The sequence below is a fragment of the Podarcis filfolensis genome, assembly GCF_964270895.1.
Source record: "Podarcis filfolensis genome assembly, chromosome: 15".
In the NCBI taxonomy this organism is placed as follows: Eukaryota; Metazoa; Chordata; class Lepidosauria; order Squamata; family Lacertidae; genus Podarcis; species Podarcis filfolensis.
This window is the reverse complement of record NC_139618.1, coordinates 21,538,263-21,559,319: the sequence shown is the minus strand read 5'-3', so window position 1 is coordinate 21,559,319 and position 21,057 is coordinate 21,538,263. Positions and strand designations below refer to the sequence as shown.

Here is a 21,057-nt window from a genome sequence, read left to right as displayed (position 1 = left end):
CCATTTGACCCTTGTAGCTACAAATTAATATCCTAATGTCACACCTAGATCAGGAAACAGTTCTCCTAAGAGCAACTTATATTAAATGCAAATTAGTATTGCATAAGATTCATTGTTTTCCACACTGTTTTAATGGCTCGAGAGTGTTACAGAGGAGCTTGAGATAGAAGAGATTATTACTGGAAAAACTAGCTTTGCATGATACGTGTTTTGTTCCTAGTGGGGCTCTTTCAATCTGTAAGGTCCCAAAATTGGTGACACACACACACACACACACACACACAGAGAGAGAGAGAGAGAGAGAGAGAGAGAGAGAGAGAGAGAGAGAGAGAGATATTTGTGTTGCAGTTCAGGCCATTTCACTCAAAACAACATTTTTATTCCAGATTGCAACATCTGGATTCTGTTCTTGAGGATTTAGAAATGCTATCCGGAAGGAAGGATGAACAAATCTCTCTTACTCAAGGTTCCAGAAAAGCAAATGAAGATATTTGGCTGAGGGTGCTAGAGATATTTTGTTTTGCAAGAAAATGTTTCTTTCTTTGCAATGAGATTTTAAAAACATCGTATTATTTTCCTTGGGTTGTGTTCAGCTAAGTTTCATTCATAACAGACCCATTAAAATAAATGACCATGATGAATTCCAATGGCTCTCTCTACACTGAGTAAAAGGTCGCTGAATACATTCCATTGAGCTCTTACTTTTTTCAAAATAAGTTTTTTTATTGTTAATGGCAAAACTACATTTCAAGGAACATTGTATTGCACACTTAATATACAGTTGCTCCTTTGCAGATTGTTCTACAAACACATCATGTTGCATTTAGAATTGACACCAGTTCTTACATTATTAGGTATGGATTGTCTCAGTGCACACTAAGCATGAAGATCATCAAACGCAAGTGCTTATAATACATGGTAACAACTGCCTTCCTGTTTACAGGAGTTATAACACAGGAGTGGTTAGAAATGAATGCTCACTGAGTAAGCTTTTGAAGCAGGAAAATAATAATAGAATCATAGAATTGTGGAGTTGGAATGACACCAGGGCTCATCTAGTTCAAGCCCCCGCAATGCAGGAATCTTAACTAGATCATCCATGACAGATTACCAGCCTCTGCTTAGAAACCTCCAATGAAGGAGAGTCTGCCATCTCTCACGGAGACCTGTTCCACTGTTGAACAGCTTTTACTGTCAGAATGTAATTCCTGATGTTTAGTCTGAATCTCATTTCTTGTAACTTGAATCCATTGGTTGGTTCCTAGCCTCCGGAGCTGGAGAAAACAAGCTTGCTCCATCCTGCATGTGACAGCCCTTTAGATATTTGAAGATGGCTGCCATATCACTTCTCAGTCTCCTCTTTACCAGGCTAAACATACCCATTTCCCTCAATTGTTCCTCATAAGGCTTAGTTTTTAGGCCAGGCATCTCCCACCTGCGGCCCTCCAGATGTTTTGGCCTACAACTCCCATGATCCCTAGCTAACAGGACCAGTAGTCAGGGATGATGGGAATTGTAGTCCAAAACATCTGGAGGGCTGAATGTTGGGGGATCTGTTTTAGGCCCTTTATCATCTTCATTACCAGTAGTACATGTAAAAGGGATCTAGGGGTCTTAATAGACCACAAACTTCACATAAATCCACAGTATGGTGCAGCAGCAAAAAAAAAAAAAAAAAAAAAAAAAAAAAAAAGCTAATGCTATTCTAGGCTATTCTGGTACTGGGCCAAAACTAATATTTGTCCCTATTCAAATTCATTTTGTTAGCTTTGGCCCAGTACTTGAATCTATTACGCTCATCTTGAATCTCAATTCTGTCTTCAGCGGCATTGGCTACCCCTCCCAGTTGGGTGTCATATGCAGATCTGATGAGCATCGCCTAAATACCTTCATCCAAATTGTTTATAAAACCTTACATTAGAATCTAGATTTGTTTGCTGGTCTCGTCCTATAACAGTACTTGTGTCGCAGATGAAATCAAGGCAATGTTGGTATCTAAGATTCCCATATTTCAGTAACATGAGGCATTCCAGAGCTGTTGTGTGTTCAGTGGAGGATGTTTGTCATGTTATGCAGTTTATGTAGCGATGACAGTGGTATGTGGCAATGACCACAGCATCCTGAGTTGGTGGACCTGATTTTTTTTTTTGCATCTTATCCCAGGATTTCCCCCCTCCACCCATCACTTTGTCCCTCATATAAACAGATGAGTCTGCTCACCACATCCTTGCTGAAGGGGATTCCTCACTTTCAACCCCCCCCCCAGCTTGCTAGGGTAGGATGGCCTCTTTTAGTTGAGGCTTATAGGCACTGGCAGTGATGACACAGAAAAATAAAACCGAGAGTGATTTAAAGCAACAGGGAGGGCTCTCCTTTCAGCATGCAGAGCATGCAACTAATGTAAATTTATTGTTTTTATGGTTCAGCTGAACTTGGCCACTTTGGAAGTATTTCCAAGTATTGACTGAAAGCCTTCTGTTAGTTCTCAATTTGGATGTGGATTTCAGCACATATGAACAGAAGATTCTTTGCTACATAATATTTGCTACATAAAATTTTTACAAATGGTGGAAATGAAGAAGTGATTGTAGGAGCATCATTTCAAGTTTTGGGGGAGCAAAGAGATTTAAGTGTGGGTGTAGAGAGAAACTTTTTACAATCAGTTTCAAATTGCAGGGGAATAACCCCATTAGGAGCATTTGTTGTGTTTAACATCATAAGCAGAGTTTAAGGCACTTAGGAAAAGTAATTGTATCAGGTCTGAAATGTTCACTAAGTGGCACACTCGATGAGAAGGCTGAGCTGCACTAAACGTTAAATTTATTTTTACTTCAAAGCCCACATGCATAAAATGTGCTAATTTGGGGAGATAATTTAGAGGAAGATGCAAATTGGTAGCCCTGGTTAGTGCTAGGAAGTGTAAACTTGTTACATTGCAATTATATTACTCTTGCCCTAATTTATCTGCTGGGAAATAAGAACGTAAAACTCCAATAAACCCTTATAAGTGGTATTGTAGAAGGCAAATTAGGTAGAACATTCTCCTTCAGTTCAAGAACCTCCTTAGGGCTTCCTACATGTCATCAAAAGATGGTATTGTGATGTTATGTGGAAAGAGGCATAATTTTCTGGAAGAAGAACTAGTTTTTGTTCATGATTATTTCTTACATGCCATCAATTGGGAAGCAAAAGGATCTATCTCTTTACACACACACACACACACACACCACACCACACCACACCACACCACACCACACCACACTTGCATAGCCATACTGCAAATTCCTTTAGCTTGATATTAATCCTCTAGAGATAATTGCATGCCAGGCTTTTCCAGATGTGGGCAGATCCTTCTTAGTTACGTGATGCAGCTGGAATCTGGAAATAGACATTTGAAGGGAATATTCTGCCTTTAAGCAGGAATATTTTTTAGGATGGAATGCCAGCAGCCTGTGGACATTCAGTGAAGATGAATGTTGGAAGATTCAGGACAGACAAAGTACTTCACGCAGCACATAGTTAAGCTCATTATGGACCTCATTCCCACATGAGGCAGTGATGGCCACCAACCCTGATGGTTGTAAAATATGTTAGACAAATTCATGGTGGAGAGGGCTAACAATGACAACTAGCTATGATGGCTATGCTCTGCCCCACGGTCAAAGGCAGTAATGCTTCTGAATACCAGTTGCTGGAAACTGCAGAAGTGGGGAATGCTTTTGTGCTTGGGTCCTGCTCAAGGGTTTCGCATTAGGACACCTGGTTGGCTACTGTGAGAACAGGATGCTAGACTAGATGGGTCATTGGCCTGATCCATATTCTAGCAGGCTCGTCTTAAAGGTAAAGGGACCCCTGACCATTAAGTCCAGTCGTGGCCGACTCTGGGGTTGCAGCGCTCATCTTGCTTTACTGGCCGAGGGAGCCGGCATACAGCTTCCAGGTCATGTGGCCAGCATGACTAAGCCGCTTCTGGTGAACCAGAGCAACGCCGTTTGCCTTCCCGCCAGAGTGGTACCTATTTATCTACTTACTATTTATCTATCTATCTATCTATCTATCTATTTATTTATCTATCTATTTATCTACTTGCACTTTGACGTGCTTTCGAACTGCTAGGTTGGCAGGCTCTTCTTACCTAGGTTCAAATCTTCATTCAGTCATGAAGCTCATTGATAAACTTGGGCTCATTCTGTCTCAGCCTCACCTTATATCACAGGATTATTGCAAGTTTGAAATGGGGAAGAGAGAGTTTTGTCTTCCATCCTACCAACTTGGAAGAAGGGCAGAATAATAATAATAATAATAATAATAATAATAATAATAATAATAACCTGTAATAAAATAATAATAGCACTGCAGGATATTCACTCACTATAATTCCTAAATCTGAAGAAGTGTGCATGCACACGAAAGCTCATACCAATAACAAACTTAGTTGGTCTCTAAGGTGCTACTGGAAGGAATTTTTTTATATAGTTCCTAAAAGTTAGTGAACAAGTAATTGGTTCAGTTGGAGATTACAATTATACAAAAGAGAATTTAGGCTGCTTGGCATTCTGGGTGTATCTCCCCCCTCCCCAATTCTTTCCCTCTGATCTTTTCTCTGGTCAAACAGGTTTTGTGGGATTTTGTAGCAAGACAACCCCGTCCCCCCAAATTGAACAAACTGGAATGAGTTAATTGTGGACAATGATGCCACTATATCAAAGTACCTTCAGCTAGGGGGTGCAAACCCAAAACTTTTTCTTGGATCTGCAGTATGGGAGGAGATCACCACTGCAATATTTCCTATTGAGGAAGGCTCCTGTGCCTTTAATAGACAACCTGAATAGCTTTGGGAAGAGTTGAGTCTCTTGTTTGCCTTGCCATTAGAGAAGACAGACTATATTGGCATCTCAAGTAATTTATTTAACGGGCCACTTAAATAAATCCTTCCTCATGCATGAATGTTATCAACCCTCTTTCTCTTACATTTGTCTCCTATCAGAATTTTTCCATGGGAGGATTATCCAGAGAGGGAAAGGAGACCATTAATGCAGCTTCAGTTAGCTTATTTCAGTTGGAAAAAAGGCATTAATATTCTTGCAAATGTGAGTGGGAGGGGCTGCTGTGGGGGATGGAGGAGCAAATAAATCACAAGTAGGTTAGGCCTGGAAAGTATATATTTGCAAAATTACTAGGGACACCATTGCTGTGCCAAGTCAAATGCACAAATTATTCCAAGTTCACAGGAATGAAGAATAAATTACGTTAATTTCAGAAGTTCTGGTGCCACTCCCCGCTGACTATTGTGTTATTGGTCTGCATACAGTTCCAGCTCTTGACAGGGAAGTGCATGATTAAATAGGAACCTGGTGCCTCATTTTCTGCTGTTTTGTGCGGGTCAGGTTAGGACATAAGAGAAGGCTTAGAAATGAACAGTCCATGGAAATGCTGTTCCCTTCTCATTTTGGTGCTGGAAAGATGGCGGTTTGATGGCTGTCTTTACTGATGAGTTTAATAACTGTTGATGATTTGCAATTCTGTATGATCGCTTATGCACCACCCACACCCCATCCCTTTCATATAAATTCCAAGGCAATTTACAACCATAAAACAAAAACAACAGTTAAAGGTTGGGTGAAACAATACAAATAAGCACCCAAAGCAGAGACTTAAAGAATGTCAGCTTTATTAACTATGAACCCTGGAATTTTGGATCACCTCCAAACCGGTGCCAAAGCTTTGTAGTCATTTTGTAGGGTTTTGTAGTGTGAACCCGCATTTTGTAGCATCCCCCCTCCAAACTGTGTAATTGATAATCTACCTGGGGGTCATAGCCTAGGTATCACCCAGAAATCCAACATTGTCCAATTCAAATTGGATGGCTGCCTCAGGTTGCTGACTTTGGATTATATGAAAGGGGCAGCAAGTTGCAAAATATTTTTATTTATTATTATGGTATTTTTTATGGACAAGGAGCAGGAGAGGCGCTTTTTGGGTTTTCTGCCTCAGGTGCTAGAAGAAACTGGCCAGCCTTGGCTATCATGCACCTTGATTTGGGATGTGGGTGTGGGGTCACTGGTCACCCCTCCTTGTGCAGTAAAATATCTCTGGTCAGCTCTGGATTATTGTGTGAAAATACATTACTTAGAAGTAAGTCAGCTGAATCCCATGGGGATTACTTCCTGATAAGTATGTGCAGGAGTGGAGCCTGAACTGGTTAATCTTAAAAATTCAACACAGTTGGGATAGGCTGTTCTTATTCAGTTAGAATTGAGAACCCCTTGCCAATGGTATTTTTTGTGTTTTTTGTTTTCTTACGAATACTGCACAATTAATTATACTCCATTTATTTAGTCACTACTTCTAGACCAGATTAAAACAGCAAACCTAAAATTATAGACTAGATCCGGTTGATTTCACATTGGATTTACTTACGGGTAAACATGTTTATAAAGATTGCAACCCTGCAGCAATTTACTACTGAGTAGACTTGCTATGGATTGTGCTGTGCTAGTATACTTATATTGATCTAAAGTGCAATGAAATCACTGGGATTTACTTAAGTGTTTAGGTTCTGGGTGGCAGTGCACAGTGTTTTAAAATCAGTTGCTCAGTTTGGGGGGCACTAAAAATGTGGGGTTTGTGCTACAAACCCTAGAAAACTACTACAAAACTTTGGCACCAGTTTGGCGTGAATCAGACAGGGTTGGATTTATGGGTGATACCTATCACTCCTGGTTAGTATGAATTACTCAGCTTGGTGGGGGGGCAACAAAATGAAGAGTTTGCATCTCAAAACCCTACAAAATCTTTGGCACTTTGGGGTTTGTAGTCAATGAAGTAAGAATGTTGTCCATTGTTAGGTGCCCACACTGGAATGCTGTTTCACAAAACAGGAACAGCCATGCTGAAAGTCCTGCTCTGAATTGTTTTGGACCAGACGTCTAATATTTTAGAACTGCAAGGAGAGATTCTCCTGAACAACACAATGACCTACTGCGTGAAGAGAGGGTAAGGCAGCCTCCTGATTCCCTAAACCTTAAACGCCAGTGCAGATTACACAGTCAAGGGGTGTTATAAACTGGCCGTAGTTTGCCTCACAAGCAGCCTAGGTGCCATATTCTGCATTAGTGGCAGCCTCCAGACAAACTGTGTGCGTACCCCACCTTGAATGCACTGCAGTAAATGTGAGATCCAACATAATGTCATTCTGGGCAAGGAAATGCTTTAAGGATGGCCAGGTACCATCCAGAAAGGGTTAGGTTAGGTTGGCAGATGTGAGAGACAGGACCTTTTCAGTGGTGGTCCCAGTAGAACTCTCATTCTTGGGAAATGTGCAATACCCTTTGTCTTTCAGGCAGATCCTAACAACAATATTTCTTTCAGACGGCATTTGATTGTGGGTGCAGTAGCCTATTTTAGTTTCTGTTGACTGGCTTGCTGAAATACATTTGGTTTTATTGTCTCTGCTTATCGAGGTGTGCCGTTTTTATTGTGCATGTTTTCAGCTGATTTTATCAGACAATGTGACATTGAGAAAATACTTCAGTTTCAAAGATGACTTAACAAGCCTATCAAATAATCATTTAAAAATGCAGCTAACCTGTTTTTTGTCTCTGTGTTGTGAACTACCAGTGCAGATAGTGTCCAATGATGTTTTCTTTCCGGCACTACTACACCTATATCTAGAATGATAGTGTATTTTTTAGTCTATTCTCCACATATGGTTAAAAAAGGAAGCTACAATAGCATGGTGGGGGGAACCATGAAAAACCAAGAAATTGATGCACCCTGTTTCTTTCAGTAGGTCCATTTACTAATGGATGTGCATTCACTAGCCTAGAATTGCAGCAGCATGCCCAGGGCATTGCTAAATTGGAGAATGAGTTAAAGTAATTAGTGTATTACTGTGTATTACAGGATCATTAGCTTCAAAGCAAATGACCTTGGAATCCTCAAACTTTCTCATACTCTGTCATTGTGTTTCCACGACTAGTATTTTCTGTACCACCTCATGTAATGGGCTTCTCTTTTTACGCTTGGAACCTCCTTTGAACTCTCTGTGATTGCTGCAAATCTAGTTAAAAAGCATCTGTAATAACAAAGAATCTTGCAGCGCCTTAAAGACTAGCAAATTTATCGTGGCGTTAGCTTTCATGCACAAGAGTCGATTTTTATCAGATGCATCTGATGAAGTGGGCTATACTCCACAAAAGCTTATGTCAAAATAAATCTGTTAGTCTTAGATGTCACAAGACTCTTTGTTCTTACTAATGCCCTGGGCATGCTGCTGCTATCCTATGTTTCATTGAAGTTCAGGTCACTGATGGGGAAACTGGCTTTCAGAGGCTCAGTACTTTTTCTTGTGATAGTATTCGCCAGTACTGTTCTGAGTACTGTCACCTCTTTTGTTCTGCCCCTGGCAGCCATTTTGTGCTGACGCCTGCAGCACTTTTGCCAAGGTATCAGTACCACACCTAATTTAAAAAAAAATAATAATAAATTAGAAGCAACAGCAATGAAAGCATTGGGGAGGCTGAAGCTTATTTTCTCTCCCCCCCCAACCATACACGTGTTTAACAAAAATAAGAGCCTAGTCTATAATACATTGAAATTAGATGACCTTAGATGGAGTTTTGGGGGCATTTTAAAATGTGATTCTAAAACTGATGTTTGAATTTTCAACATATTAACATGTAATTAAAGAGTCGCATAAGGACACTGAACAAAAGGTATACTTTGCATTAATAGCATTTGGAGGTGACCTGTTATAGGCTAAAATATGTTCCTTCTTTCACTTTTGAAAGTGCACTTGGGACCTGATTTGAACATTCTGTGCCTCTAGCGCTCAGCAGTTCCATGATCCATCTTCCACAAATAATGCTGTAGCTATATGATAAATAGTATAAGCTTTTTAAAAAAGTTTTAATTCAGCAATCTAATATCTTATACAGTGGTACCTCAGTTTACATACGCTTCAGGTTACAGACACTTCAGGTTACAGACTCCAGTAACCCCAAAATAGTACCTCGGGTTAAGAACTTTGCTTCAGGATGAGAACAGAAATTGCGCGGCGGCAGCAGGAAGCACCATTAACTAAAGTGGTACCTGAGGTTAAGAACAGTTTCAGGTTAAGAATGGACTTCCAGAACAAATTAAGTTCTTAACCCGAGATACCACTGTATAATGTTTCAATATAATCCATTTTGCCACCCAAAGTCTTATATTAACAAACCTGATGAATTCCATTCAAACAAGTATATATTGTTATAAGGTTCAGGGAGGCAAGGCCCCCCAAACCTCTAGATTCAGCAAAAGGTTAGAATCTGAGCAAACTCATAATTTCAAGAATTTAGTAATAGCTAGAAATAACACCAGTTAGTTTCTTTGTGAAGCCAGCTTGGTGATAGCTCATTGGGGGTGGGTGGATAATGGCTTGGTTTGTTTGATAATGGTAAGCCACCTGCAAAACATAAGACTCTGACCAGTATGGGGTAGTTTGTCCACCTTTGGTCTCCACCCTGCGCTCAGCTCTCACCTATGGCTCCTAGAAGCTGTCAGTACACCCCAGGAATGGCTTTGACTGGCTGGCTAAACCAAGTGAAGGTTGCTGCTGGGTCTCAAACCCTCAGTGAGTTAGGGACTTCCCCTGCATGTGAAGACAGGCTCTTGCGGATTGAGTAGATGAGACCAATAGTGGCTCCAACGGTCAAGAAGGAGGTTTCTGCACGTGTTACAGAGGGAAGTGAGGGGCAGATGGGGCTCATGAACCTGAGAAAGTAGCCCATCTCAGAGAAGGAAAACTTCACTTCTTCTCTTTGGGAGAAGAAAGGCTAAAGAGTATACCCCACACAATTCTGGAGTGGAGTCCCTAAGACAGTTGGATGGTGCCTAGTACACCTCCTCCTGGCAATTCCTGCAGCCAAGCTGGTGCTAAATGCATTGTTCTGCTTTCCTTGAACCACATCAGCGAGCCTGGGGTGTGTGTGTCTTGCCCTATGGGCAGCCCAGGACCTCCATACACACTGCTCAGGCTTGTGCCCTGGGGAGATCACTTCAGCACTAAAGCGGTTTGACTTCACCCCTGGAGGCACACTCCATTGTCTCTCAAGATGCCAACAACAACTTTTAAGGCCATCCAAGTTATTGGCCATCACTGCCTCCTGTGGGAGTGAGCTGCATAGTTTAACTATGAGCTGTGTGAAGAAGTCATTTCCTTCAACTGTCCTGAAATCTTCCAACACTCAGCTTCTTTGGATGTTCACAAATTATAGTTTATGAGTCAAGATAGGCAAAACAGCTGTTTTCAATGGATTCCTTTGTTGAATTTGTGACATACGGATTTATGGATCAGCCACTCAAAAGGCAAGGAGTGAGTTCCTCTGGAAACTTTACTCCACAGAAATCAAGACTGAACTTTACTTAACCTGTCAGCCACTGTCCAGTGAGCAGCCTTTTCTGGTTTATTTGGCACACACCACAAAGGGCATTTTCACACCCTGAACTAAGAAAAACCTATCAACATGTCTCATACACTATTTATACCATATGAGTAAGGTCCATAGGATGCAGAATCAGGCCTAAAACTGAAACAAAGGGTACAATCCTCCCACCTGTTTTGATTAATTTGATCGTTTTTAGAAACAGGAAAAGTTTGGGTATAAGGAGAGAGCTGAGAAATAGGCCAGAGTTCTAGTGTTGTTCCTTCAGTTTGTATCTTTGAATTCCCTGTACACTAATTCTCATCTCCAGCTCTTCTGACAGGTTTCAGCTTGCTTCAGACACAACCTGATGCAGCACCTAAGAGCGTCAGGAGCCAAGTCACAGTTATTGTTCCTTTTATGGTTGAAGAGATTAAAATTAATGAAATTTGCAAGCCGTGGCTATGATCTCCTCTTAACTGATTTTAATCTCCCCTAAGCTGCTTTTGAAGTAGTTCTACTTTCTGGTATTGTGAAAACTGTTCCAACACTAGCTGTGCCCCAGTCTTATGAAGGACATCTGAGTGCATCTGTTGAAGGGGGCCCTTGCTTACTTCAGCCTTGGTTGGTTGGTTGATTGGTTGGTTGATGTTGTTCACCAGTCTTGTTTAATTTACAGAGGATCCTACACAGGATTCTTAACATATATTTGTTATGCCTTCAGCTTTAAGTGATTATACACTCTCAGCATACACACTTCCTGAAGAATACCAGAATAAGGCCCACCCAGTCTAGCATTGTTTGGATAATCCCAGAAACCAGCACACAGCAGTTGGTCCACTGGAAACTGACTAACGCTCCATTGTAATTTTCCCAGGCCAGTAGTCCACTGGTGGATTACTTATCCTGAGACACTGAGAGCTGATTCCCACATCGTAGTAAGAAGATATAAAAACCCCTCATAGAAACCAAATTATATTGTCACTCACTGAAATGGTCCTAGTGTCATGGGCGCGGGGGAGTGAAAACGAAGCAAATTGCTGCTACAGTATCACATGAGTTCATTGCTCATGTAGTGTGAGCTGTTAAAACGCACAAATAAGCAGCCAATCCAGGGGTCTGCAACCTTTAAGACAAAAAGAGCCACTTGGACCCGTTTCCAAAGAAAAACAACAACTGGGAGCCGCAAAACCATTGCGACATTTAAAACAAATATATCTCCGGAGCCGCGATCTGACAGCGGGCGGGAAGGTGACGTCGGGACGGTGCGTGACTAATGCACGCACCGCCCCCATGCGACATCACAGCCAGTACAGCGCCCGCCACAGTGGGGAGTGTCGGGGCACACTCGCTAGCACCCTCGCTAGTATCCGCCCCGGAGCCGCGGCAAAGGTGTAAAAGAGCTACATGCGGCTCCGGAGCTGCGGGTTGCAGACCCCTGAGCCAATCTTAATTTTCAAGATAGCCACAGCTTATTAACTATACATCACCGTTTTCTAATGGAGTACATGGTGACACACACAAAAACTGATCATTTTGTTGAAAGGGGAGTTCAAATTTGCTAGCACCGAAATATTGTTCAGATTTCAGTTGAGAGCTTATTTCAGGGGTCAGCAAACTTTTTCAGCAGGGGGCCGGTCCACTGTCCCTTAGACCTTGAGTGGGGCCAGACTATACTTTGAAGGGAAAAAATGAAAGCATTCCTATGCCCCACAAATAACCCAGAGATGCATTTTAAATAAAACTGCACATTCTACTCATGCAAAAACACGCTGATTCCCGGACCGTCCGCGGGCCAGATTTAGAAGGTGATTGGGCTGGATCCAGCCCCTGGGCCTTAGTTTGCCTACCCATGGCTTATTTCATACAAAAGACTCCAAAGTCTACAGCTCTTTGATCACAGTTCCTGTTTGGTTCAGTCTGCCTTGGCGGGGTTTGCTCTGGGTTATTTCAGGTAGACCCCACAACGGAATCTACTCCGGATAACCCCCCTTTGGCAGTGGCGTAGCGTGGGGGGTGCAGGGGGGGCCGGCCGCACCGGGCGCAACATCTGGGGGTTAGGGTTAGGGGGCGCAAATCCACGGGTTAGGGGGCGCAAATCCACGGGTTAGGGGGCACAAATTACTTGCCTTGCCCCGGGTGCTGACAACCCACGCTACGCCACTGCCCTTTGGTCCATCTTGGCAGCACTTTGGTAAATTGCCCTTTTGTTCAGGAGGTGGGTTGGGCGGGAAGCATGATGATGAAGAATCTGGCTCAATTTCCCTCCTGTCTCAAGAATGGTGATTGGAAGTAATTGGAAGTGGCACTGGAAGTAATCGCAAGTGACAGCCCCTGTGCTCTGAGGCTTTTGCTCGAAGTCTAACAATCCCCCACAAAACAGAACCTAAATTTAAACAATGAAGTCACAAAGTGATTTGCCTTCAAGGTTGAAAGCCCTGTAATTTTAATTAATTAATCAATTTTTTTAAAAAAAATAGATAAAATAAATAAATTGCAGCTTGAATGGGTTGGAGAGGAAAATGTTCTTGGCTATACATTTCTGCTTGGTTTCTCAAAGCTCTATTCAGTACTTCCTGGTGTCCCTCTGCTTCTTTGCTCTGAAGGAGAGTTCAGTTCTATATTAAACATTTCCATAGCCCTTAAAATTTTTATCAAGGCTCTTTTTTAAAAAAAATATACTCGGCAGACTCAACTGTACAAAGCATCCAGTGCATGTCTCATAAATATGTACAGAATGGAGGAGAGCCGCCCTGCTCTCCTGATGCTTGTCCTAGGAAACAGCCTGGGGAAGGAATTGAGCTTTCTTTTCTTTTCCTTTTTTTAAATTTGTGCTTGATCCAGAGACCCAATTGGAATCGGGGATGTCACAGACATGCATACACTATGCATATATAATAATAGTACCTGGGATTTAACACAAGATGTGAGAAGAGATTGCCAGTTTACAAAGCCCTGAGGGGAAGGTGAAAGATAGGGACACGTCCACAAACGGCACGAAGAACACTTCTTAGTTTAAGATGAATAATGGATGGGTGGTGTTTATGCACTATAAAAAAAGGGCAAGAGAACCGGTTTAGAAATCAAATATACTTTCTAGTCGATGTAGCGCTTTGACCCGATTTACAGAGACGGGGGAAAACAAAAACCGAAAAAGAGTCGCTTGTTGAAACAGCCTCCAAATTAGGCCTTTCGAGATCCTGTCATGGACTGTATCACCCTAAGTGTGAAGCACAATGTCCTATCTTTTTGAGTGTCCCATTAACAATGGCTTGTAACAGTGACTTTTTGGATTTGCACCTCTAAACTGCTATATAAATGGGGTCTGTAAGTGGGCCTCTTTCCAACTTAGCACACACACACACACCGGTGTGTGGTGTTGAAGAGTCAGTGTTGTGTAGCAATTAGAGTTTTGAACCAGGATGTGGGCGGCTAGGGTTCGAATGACCACTTGGCCATGGAGCTCACTCCATGACTGTTGCTGCCTCTCAGCCTAGTTTACATTGCATGCTTGTTGTGGGGATTAAATGTGGAGAGGAAGGCCTATGTACACCACCTTGAGCTTCTTGGAGAAAAAGATGATGATGGTGATAATAATAATAATAATAATAATAATAATAATAATAATTATTATTATTATTATTATTATTATTATTTATATCCCGCCCTCCCCAGCCAAAGCCGGGCTCAGAGCAGCTAACAACAGTAAAATAAATACAATACATGCAAGATGAGATATAACTGCAAACAAACAAAAAAATAAAAGCCCTAACTAGAGACTAATGAAATCTTTCTGTAGCCCAGAGTGCTATCCATTTTTTTAGAGAGAGAGGCTGTTGCTCTCTCACACACACACCCTCCATCTGGAATATATACTAATACAACTGCTATTGATGATGATAGAATATAGCAAGTGCCAGCAAATCTTCCACCACAGATAATCCAATTAACACCTTCATTTGAAATGCCATGTGTAGGATATACCCTGCAGGAGCATTGCTTAGCAGCTTCAGCACTGAGGACAAGGGAATCTGGTTCTCACTATTGCTTGTAGGATTTAGGATTCCTTTTCCACAAGTCTCTTGCCAACCCCCCCCATCTTATTTGACCATGCTTTGTTTTACAAAACCTAATAAAGATACATGCCTGTCCTTGAATGGCTACAAGCATATACTGCTGGCTATAGAGCAAGCCCTAATCCATTAGCTGTGTAAACAATTGAATGCACAAGGAAACATCAGCGAATAAAACAGCCTTATTCCACGCCCCCACGCCCCAACGAATAGCTGATTTTAGCTTGTTATATACATTACTAGATTGATGGAACATGGGGAATTAAAAATGCAATGTGTGTATGTCTCTGTGTGGGATTGTGCTATGTAAGTCCAAGTTCTACAGCCAGAAAAGACATCTCCTGTGACTGGAATAAGTTATGCAGATTTGTATAATGGGCCAGATTATCAAACACGCCAAATGTAATCAGTGACGCCCTGTTTCAGACCTTACAGCTCCAGGGTATCTCTATGCCCAGATCTAGGTACGCATTGGAGCATTCATAAGACTTGTTCAGCATACCAGAATCTAAAGAAAACAAGGAGGTGCTTTGAAAACTTCAGCTTGGAAGTGTCTTGGAAATGCTGGGTGGTATCAAACGAAACAGTTTCTCTACTGCAAGAACTATTATCAGCTACCAATTTTTTGTCCTCCATCATTCTTCATGCTTCCATCCTCTGTACCAGGCATAGGCAAACTCCGGCCGTCCAGATGTTTGGGACTACAATTCTCACCATCCCTGACCACTGGTCCTGTTAGCTAGGGATGATGGGAATTGTAGTCCCAAACTTCTGGAGGGCCGGAGTTTGCCTATGCCTGCTCTGTACTCTCTATGGGTAACCTGCCCTCTCCTCTATGTATGTGATCTGCCCTGCCTCCATAAATCTGCAGGAGTTTGCAGAACCCTAATGTCTGGAGCAGATTTACCGAGGGCACAGTGGCACACAGGGAGAATAGTGGGCAGGGAAGTGCCATTGCTCAGCTAAAAGTCCTTGTCCCTGTGAAACTCTTTGTTTGGCTACAACCCATTGTTGTTAGTAATAATAATAGGGACTGAAATAACTGGAACTTCATTTTGTACCAACACTACTGGATATTGGGACTTCTATCTTCTGCAAAGTTTGTACACGCAGGACCATGTTGAGTGTGTTGACTTTTCATCTTCTAACTTTTACTGTTATGGGACAGAACTTGCACAGTGAAGTCTCCTGCAGCATTTTCAGAATAGTAGCACAGCACAGCTCTTGGAACTCCTTTATTTTTGTTACTTTGCCCAACTGCACATTACACATGAAAACGTACATCTTAAAAGGCATTCTTTTCTATCAAAGAAATGGACAATTTGGCTATAGCCTTTAACCTTGCACAAAGTGGAAATGAAATACAAGCTTAAATTTCTTCAGCAGGAGCAACATGGGCATAGCTAAATGGTTGCACAGAAATATGAGCATGGGTGTGTGCTGTGCTAAAAGTGAATGTATGGAAAATTTGCATTTCTGGTAATATTTGCCCACAAATATACTAATTTATATTCATACGTATATGAACAGAACTACAACTCTTCATACTCTGCTTGTGTTCCTGCTAGTGAACTGGCCTTCTATCTTGAGGACTGGCCATTGCTCAGTTTATCCATTATTGGGCATAGAATGGTTACAAATCCCTGATATTATCCCCGGTATTGTGATTTCATTCAAATGGCCACAAAATGTGAAAACTAGGGGAGAAACACTGCGTGCAGAAGAAACCTCATATTACGAGCTCTGTTGGATCATGCCAAAAACCCATTTACTCCAGCATCCTCCTTCCCACAGCAGCTGGCCAAATTGCCTTCAGGTATCCTACAAACAGAGCCTGAACCCAACAACCTTAATATGGAGTGTCTCCATTAGTCTTTTGGGTGGGTCATAAAGCAGTTTTTACCCATTTGTACTTAATTTGTTCCCATTGTATTCCATCAGTGCATATCACATTTCCTGCGAGTAAGCTGCCTTTGAATTGTTGTAGATTTTGGCAAAAAAAAGTTTGTGCCATGTTGGGGCTAAAACAAGTGCAAGATATTGGTTGCCAGTCTTCTGTTTAAGTCTGATGAGGCCAGAAAGTTGGGAAATGTTAGATACTCCCGTTCCCAACCTACTCTGTATTGGGACTTGGCGCCAAGGCTAATGAGAGAGGGCACATGCTCCCACTTGCCCATCCACCGTGGACATTTTGCAACATCACTGCAACATCCCACTTCCTGTGGGAGACCCAAAAGCTTGGAGTTGCTCAAGAGATGGAAACCTTTACACAGACTGCAGGATGTGACAGCTGGTAGGAGACAAGAACTTGAATAGGTCATTCATGTTTACGCCTCACCCAGCTATTGCTGATAATCCAAGGTCCATTGATTCACACCCTTAGACGCATCAGCTAGCAAAACCTTGTACTCCATCCATCCTCATGTTTCCATCCTCAGTACCCTCTCTGGGTGGTAATGCTTCTGAATACTAGTTACTGGAAAACCATGGGGAGGAGGTTGCTCTTGTGCTTGAGTTGTCACCGTCTCACAGGCATCTGGGTGGCCGCTCTGAAAGCATCCTGGACTAGATGGGCCTTTGGCTTGATCCAGCAAGCTCTTGCTATTTTCTGATGTCCATCAGCTTTCCTAAGAGAGGAGGAGTCTCTGAATCTACTCTGGGTCTTCCAGACTGGTGAGGAGGGATGAAGGCATAGCAGCCCTTTGCGATGCGCTGATACGGGATTTTTCACAGAGTTGCCTGCTTGTCAATCCAATGTGGAAAGTGGAATTGAGGGGAAAGCTTGTTCTCCACACTGTGATGTCTCTGGAGAGGTGGAGAAGGAGGCTGCCGCTGACTCAGTCACAAGGGAGGCCAGCCTTCGTCTCATTTTACTCAAGCCTGCCTTTCTTAATCATTTCCTCCATCTTTTTACCTCCTCCATTTTACAGAGAATGTCTTTTATATGGGATGTATCGGTACTAACTTAGTTTGCCTGCTATGAAGATGACACAACAGCCAGCAGCTTTTTGGGGTTGTTGTTGTTGTTGTTTTGCCATCTACGGCAAATAATTATCAACCTTTTGTTGTAGTATAAGTAGCTGGCGGTGATAACATGTATTATAAAAAGGCATTTTAAATAGACTTTTGAATAATTTTCCGTGCTCTACTGCTTCCCCTGGATTTCTATCCTTGCCTTTCTGGTCCTTTCGCACACTGGACACAATCCACTTCAAGTTAAACACTTAGAAGTCCCGTTGATTTCAACGGAAGAGATTTAAGAACATGCATTATAATAATATAGAACCATGTAATTCTGTTCATGTCTGCTCAGAGGAAAGTCCCATTGAGTTTGGTGGGGCTTACTCCCAGGTAAGTGGATAAGCTCCCTCTACTTAAATAAATGGTTTCCCAAGGTAGCTTAAAGTCAGCTGAAATGCCAGATATAATTTAGTTATGCAGCTAAAAATGGAAAGCGTGAAGGTGTAAGCAACACATTTGGGAAAATTTGAATCTTACAGGTACACTCATCAGCAAGCCATTATTAGCTGCTGTTCCCTGTTGACTCTGTGGCAAACCTGATTCTCCTCTCTGTAATATAAATTACTTTCTTTTTCTTCCACTGTCTTTCTGTTGTTTCCTTTCCCCTTTGATTTCCCCTATGTTTGTCTTCAGCCCATTCTTATTTTCTCTCTTTTGTTGGCTTCAGTTTGTCTATCTTTTCTTCTCCTGTGCATCCCCGCTCCTTCTTTCTCCCTTCTTCACCTCCCTCCCATGTACTTTTAACACATCTGTTTCTAATTTGGGGCTGTCTATGGTATCAGTTGGAAACAATGGGCTCCTTTAAAATATCAGAAACAAATTTCTGAGCAGAACGACATACACAAAAGTGAGCAGATTGGCCAGTGATCTTGAAACAATGCTTTGTTGTTCAAATGTGTGGATGGCAAAGTTGTCTAAGGCTTTGTATCCTAAAAACCTCAGCATTTTTTTGTGTGTGTGAGCTCTGCAGGCAGCATTTAAGATTTCTCCAAGAGAAGTATTTAACATTAAACAGCTTCAACAGCTTTTTGTGTAAAACAACAACAACCCACACCTTTAGGAGAAGACAGCCTCATGCTTTAAACGCTATTCATTCCGATATGCGAATTGAATTTTAACTGCCCCCCCTATTTTTGTTCTCCATAAAAATAATAAAAATGCCAAGAAATTGAAAACAGATGATCTCCATGCTCAACAAACTTCGATGCCAGCCCCCAGCTTTAAATCATAAAAAGTAACTTATTTTTCCAAGAGCCCCTCCCTTGCTAGTTACTGTTATGATTGCAACTCCTCTTTTGTTAGGATTTTTTTTTCCTTTTAGAAAAGACTAAAACAAAAACCTCCAACTTACCTAGAAACAGGATAGAAAGTGCAGACATTCCGTCTCTGTGAGAGAGACTTTTCTTCCCCCTTTTTTTTACTTCTCTCCACTCAGGAATGGCAGGCAGACCTGCTCAGAATTCAAAGTAACGCCTCTGGAATGTGCTCCATGTAATTGCATCCATGTGCCAGAAAAATAACCAACTTTGCTCCTTCTTCCCTTCTGCTATTCATTCCCCCCATCCAGTTTCCATGCAGATACGAGGAGAGCCTGTTTCTCTCTGTCCGCTGGTTCGGAGCCTGTCAGCATCTGGAAGAGGAAAGACAAGAGGCGGTGCAGCTGAGAGACACATCTATGGCTGCACAGAGTAATTTCGCATGTCTGGAAAGAAAGAGAGAAAAGAGGAGGGAAAATACACAGCGCACAATTTTAACCATATGGCTGAATCCCAGAACAGCCCCTCCCTACCGTCAGCCAGGATTAACAGTGAAGGCTGGTCATGTGGTGAGCTGTTACTTACTCCTGGTAAAAGAGCAACTGTACGTTTTGTGGCAAAGCAAGTAGATTGCACTGGTGTCAAAATGGTTAAGTAGATTAAATTTGGAAAATAATTGTCCCTCGAGTAGGGGGGGGGCCTTGTGGCATTCCAGGTGTTGCTGAACTTCAACAGCATGTTTTAAATATGTTTTTATTGCTTTGTCAGTTGTTTGCCGGCCCGGGCACCTTTGAAACGAGGGGCCAGTGGCGTAGCGTGGGTTGTCAGCACCCGGGGCAAGGCAAGTAATTTGCGCCCCCTAACCCGTGGATTTGCCCTAACCCAGATGTTGCGCCCGGTGCGGCCAGCCCCCCCTGCACCCCCCACGCTATGCCACTGCGAGGGGCAGGATATAAATTTAATAAATATTAATAACAACAACAGCAGCAGCAGCTCCCATCATCCCTGCCCCTTGGCCATCCTGTTGAGGCTGATCAAAAGTGAAGTCCAATGACATGGAAAAGAACAGTAATACTCTCTCTCCTAATGCTAGAACGTGTGGACATCGAGGGAAGCTGAACGTTGGAAGATTCAGGATAGATAAGAGAAAACATTCAGACAGCACATAGTTGAACTATGGAACTCACTCCCACAGGAGGCAGCAATGGCCACTGACCTGGAGGACTTTAAAAGAGGATTGGACAAATTCATGGAATAGAAGGTTATCAGTGGCTACTAGCCATGACACTTATGCCCTGCGTTCCTGGTCTGAGACTGTAATGCTTCTGAATGCTGGAAACAACAGGAGGGGAGAATGCTTTTATGGCTGTGTTACACACAGAGGCGGAACTAAGGGAGACGGAGGGCACTGGGCGCCACACTTATTGCGGGGCCTGCAGCGTGCCCAAGCCACACGTCTCTCCTGGGAGTGACATGGTGGTTCGGGTGCCTGCAGGCTCCACACTGCCCGCAGGGTGCACCCGCCACCCTGGGTGCCCGAGCAGCCAGCTACACGGCTGATTACACAGTCTTACATGCGGAAAAGCATGGGTGATGCCTAGTGGTTAGCTACACAGCTGGTTACACAGCCGTACATGTGGAAAAGCCTAGGTGATGCCTAGTGGTTTGAGGATTAGTGAAGTTAGACTCCTTTTTCCTCTTGTCTAGGTTTTCCCCATACAAATTCCTGTTGGCCAACATCATCAGTTGAACTAGTCAGAGGGAAGAGCAACAGGTAGCTGTTTACAGGTCACAGTACTGATTTTGCCCCCCCTTCCACCAATTCCAGGACATATCTTACATTATCTAGCAGCTGTGGTATCATGTAGAACAGGGGTCGGCAAACTTTTTAAGCAGGGGGCTGGTCCACTGTCCCTTAGACCTTGTGGGGGGCCGGACAATATTTTGAAAAAATAAATAAATGAACGAATTCCTATGCCTCACAAATAACCCAGAGATGCATTTTAAATAAAAGCACACATGTAAAAACACATGATTCCGGGACTGTCCATGGGCCAGATTTAGAAGGCAATTGGGCCGGATCTGGCCCCTGGGCCTTAGTTTGCCTACCCATGATGTAGAAGGTCAACCAAATCAGTTTTATTCACCCAACCAGAGTGCAAGCTAGCCTGTGGTATTTCTGTACTTCAGCTTATTCTTACCCTACTGTTACTGGCATTTGAAACCCTCCTGGGTTTGGCAGGATCACACACACACACACACACACACACACACACACACACAAACCTTGTTGTTTATTGC

The 21,057-nt window shown here is 42.6% G+C and overlaps 1 protein-coding gene across 1 annotated transcript in view; it reads right to left on the bottom strand.

Moving 5' to 3' along the window:
• CLMP (CXADR like cell adhesion molecule) overlaps positions 1-19,271 on the bottom strand; it is a 53,722-nt gene extending 34,451 nt beyond the window's left edge. The window contains exon 1 of the mRNA XM_083588941.1: positions 18,852-19,271. Within this exon, the coding sequence (XP_083445067.1) occupies positions 18,852-18,879 (28 nt within the window). The 5' untranslated portion in view covers positions 18,880-19,271. The remainder of the gene's footprint in view (positions 1-18,851) is intronic.
• Between the last annotated feature and the right edge of the window lie 1,786 nt (positions 19,272-21,057).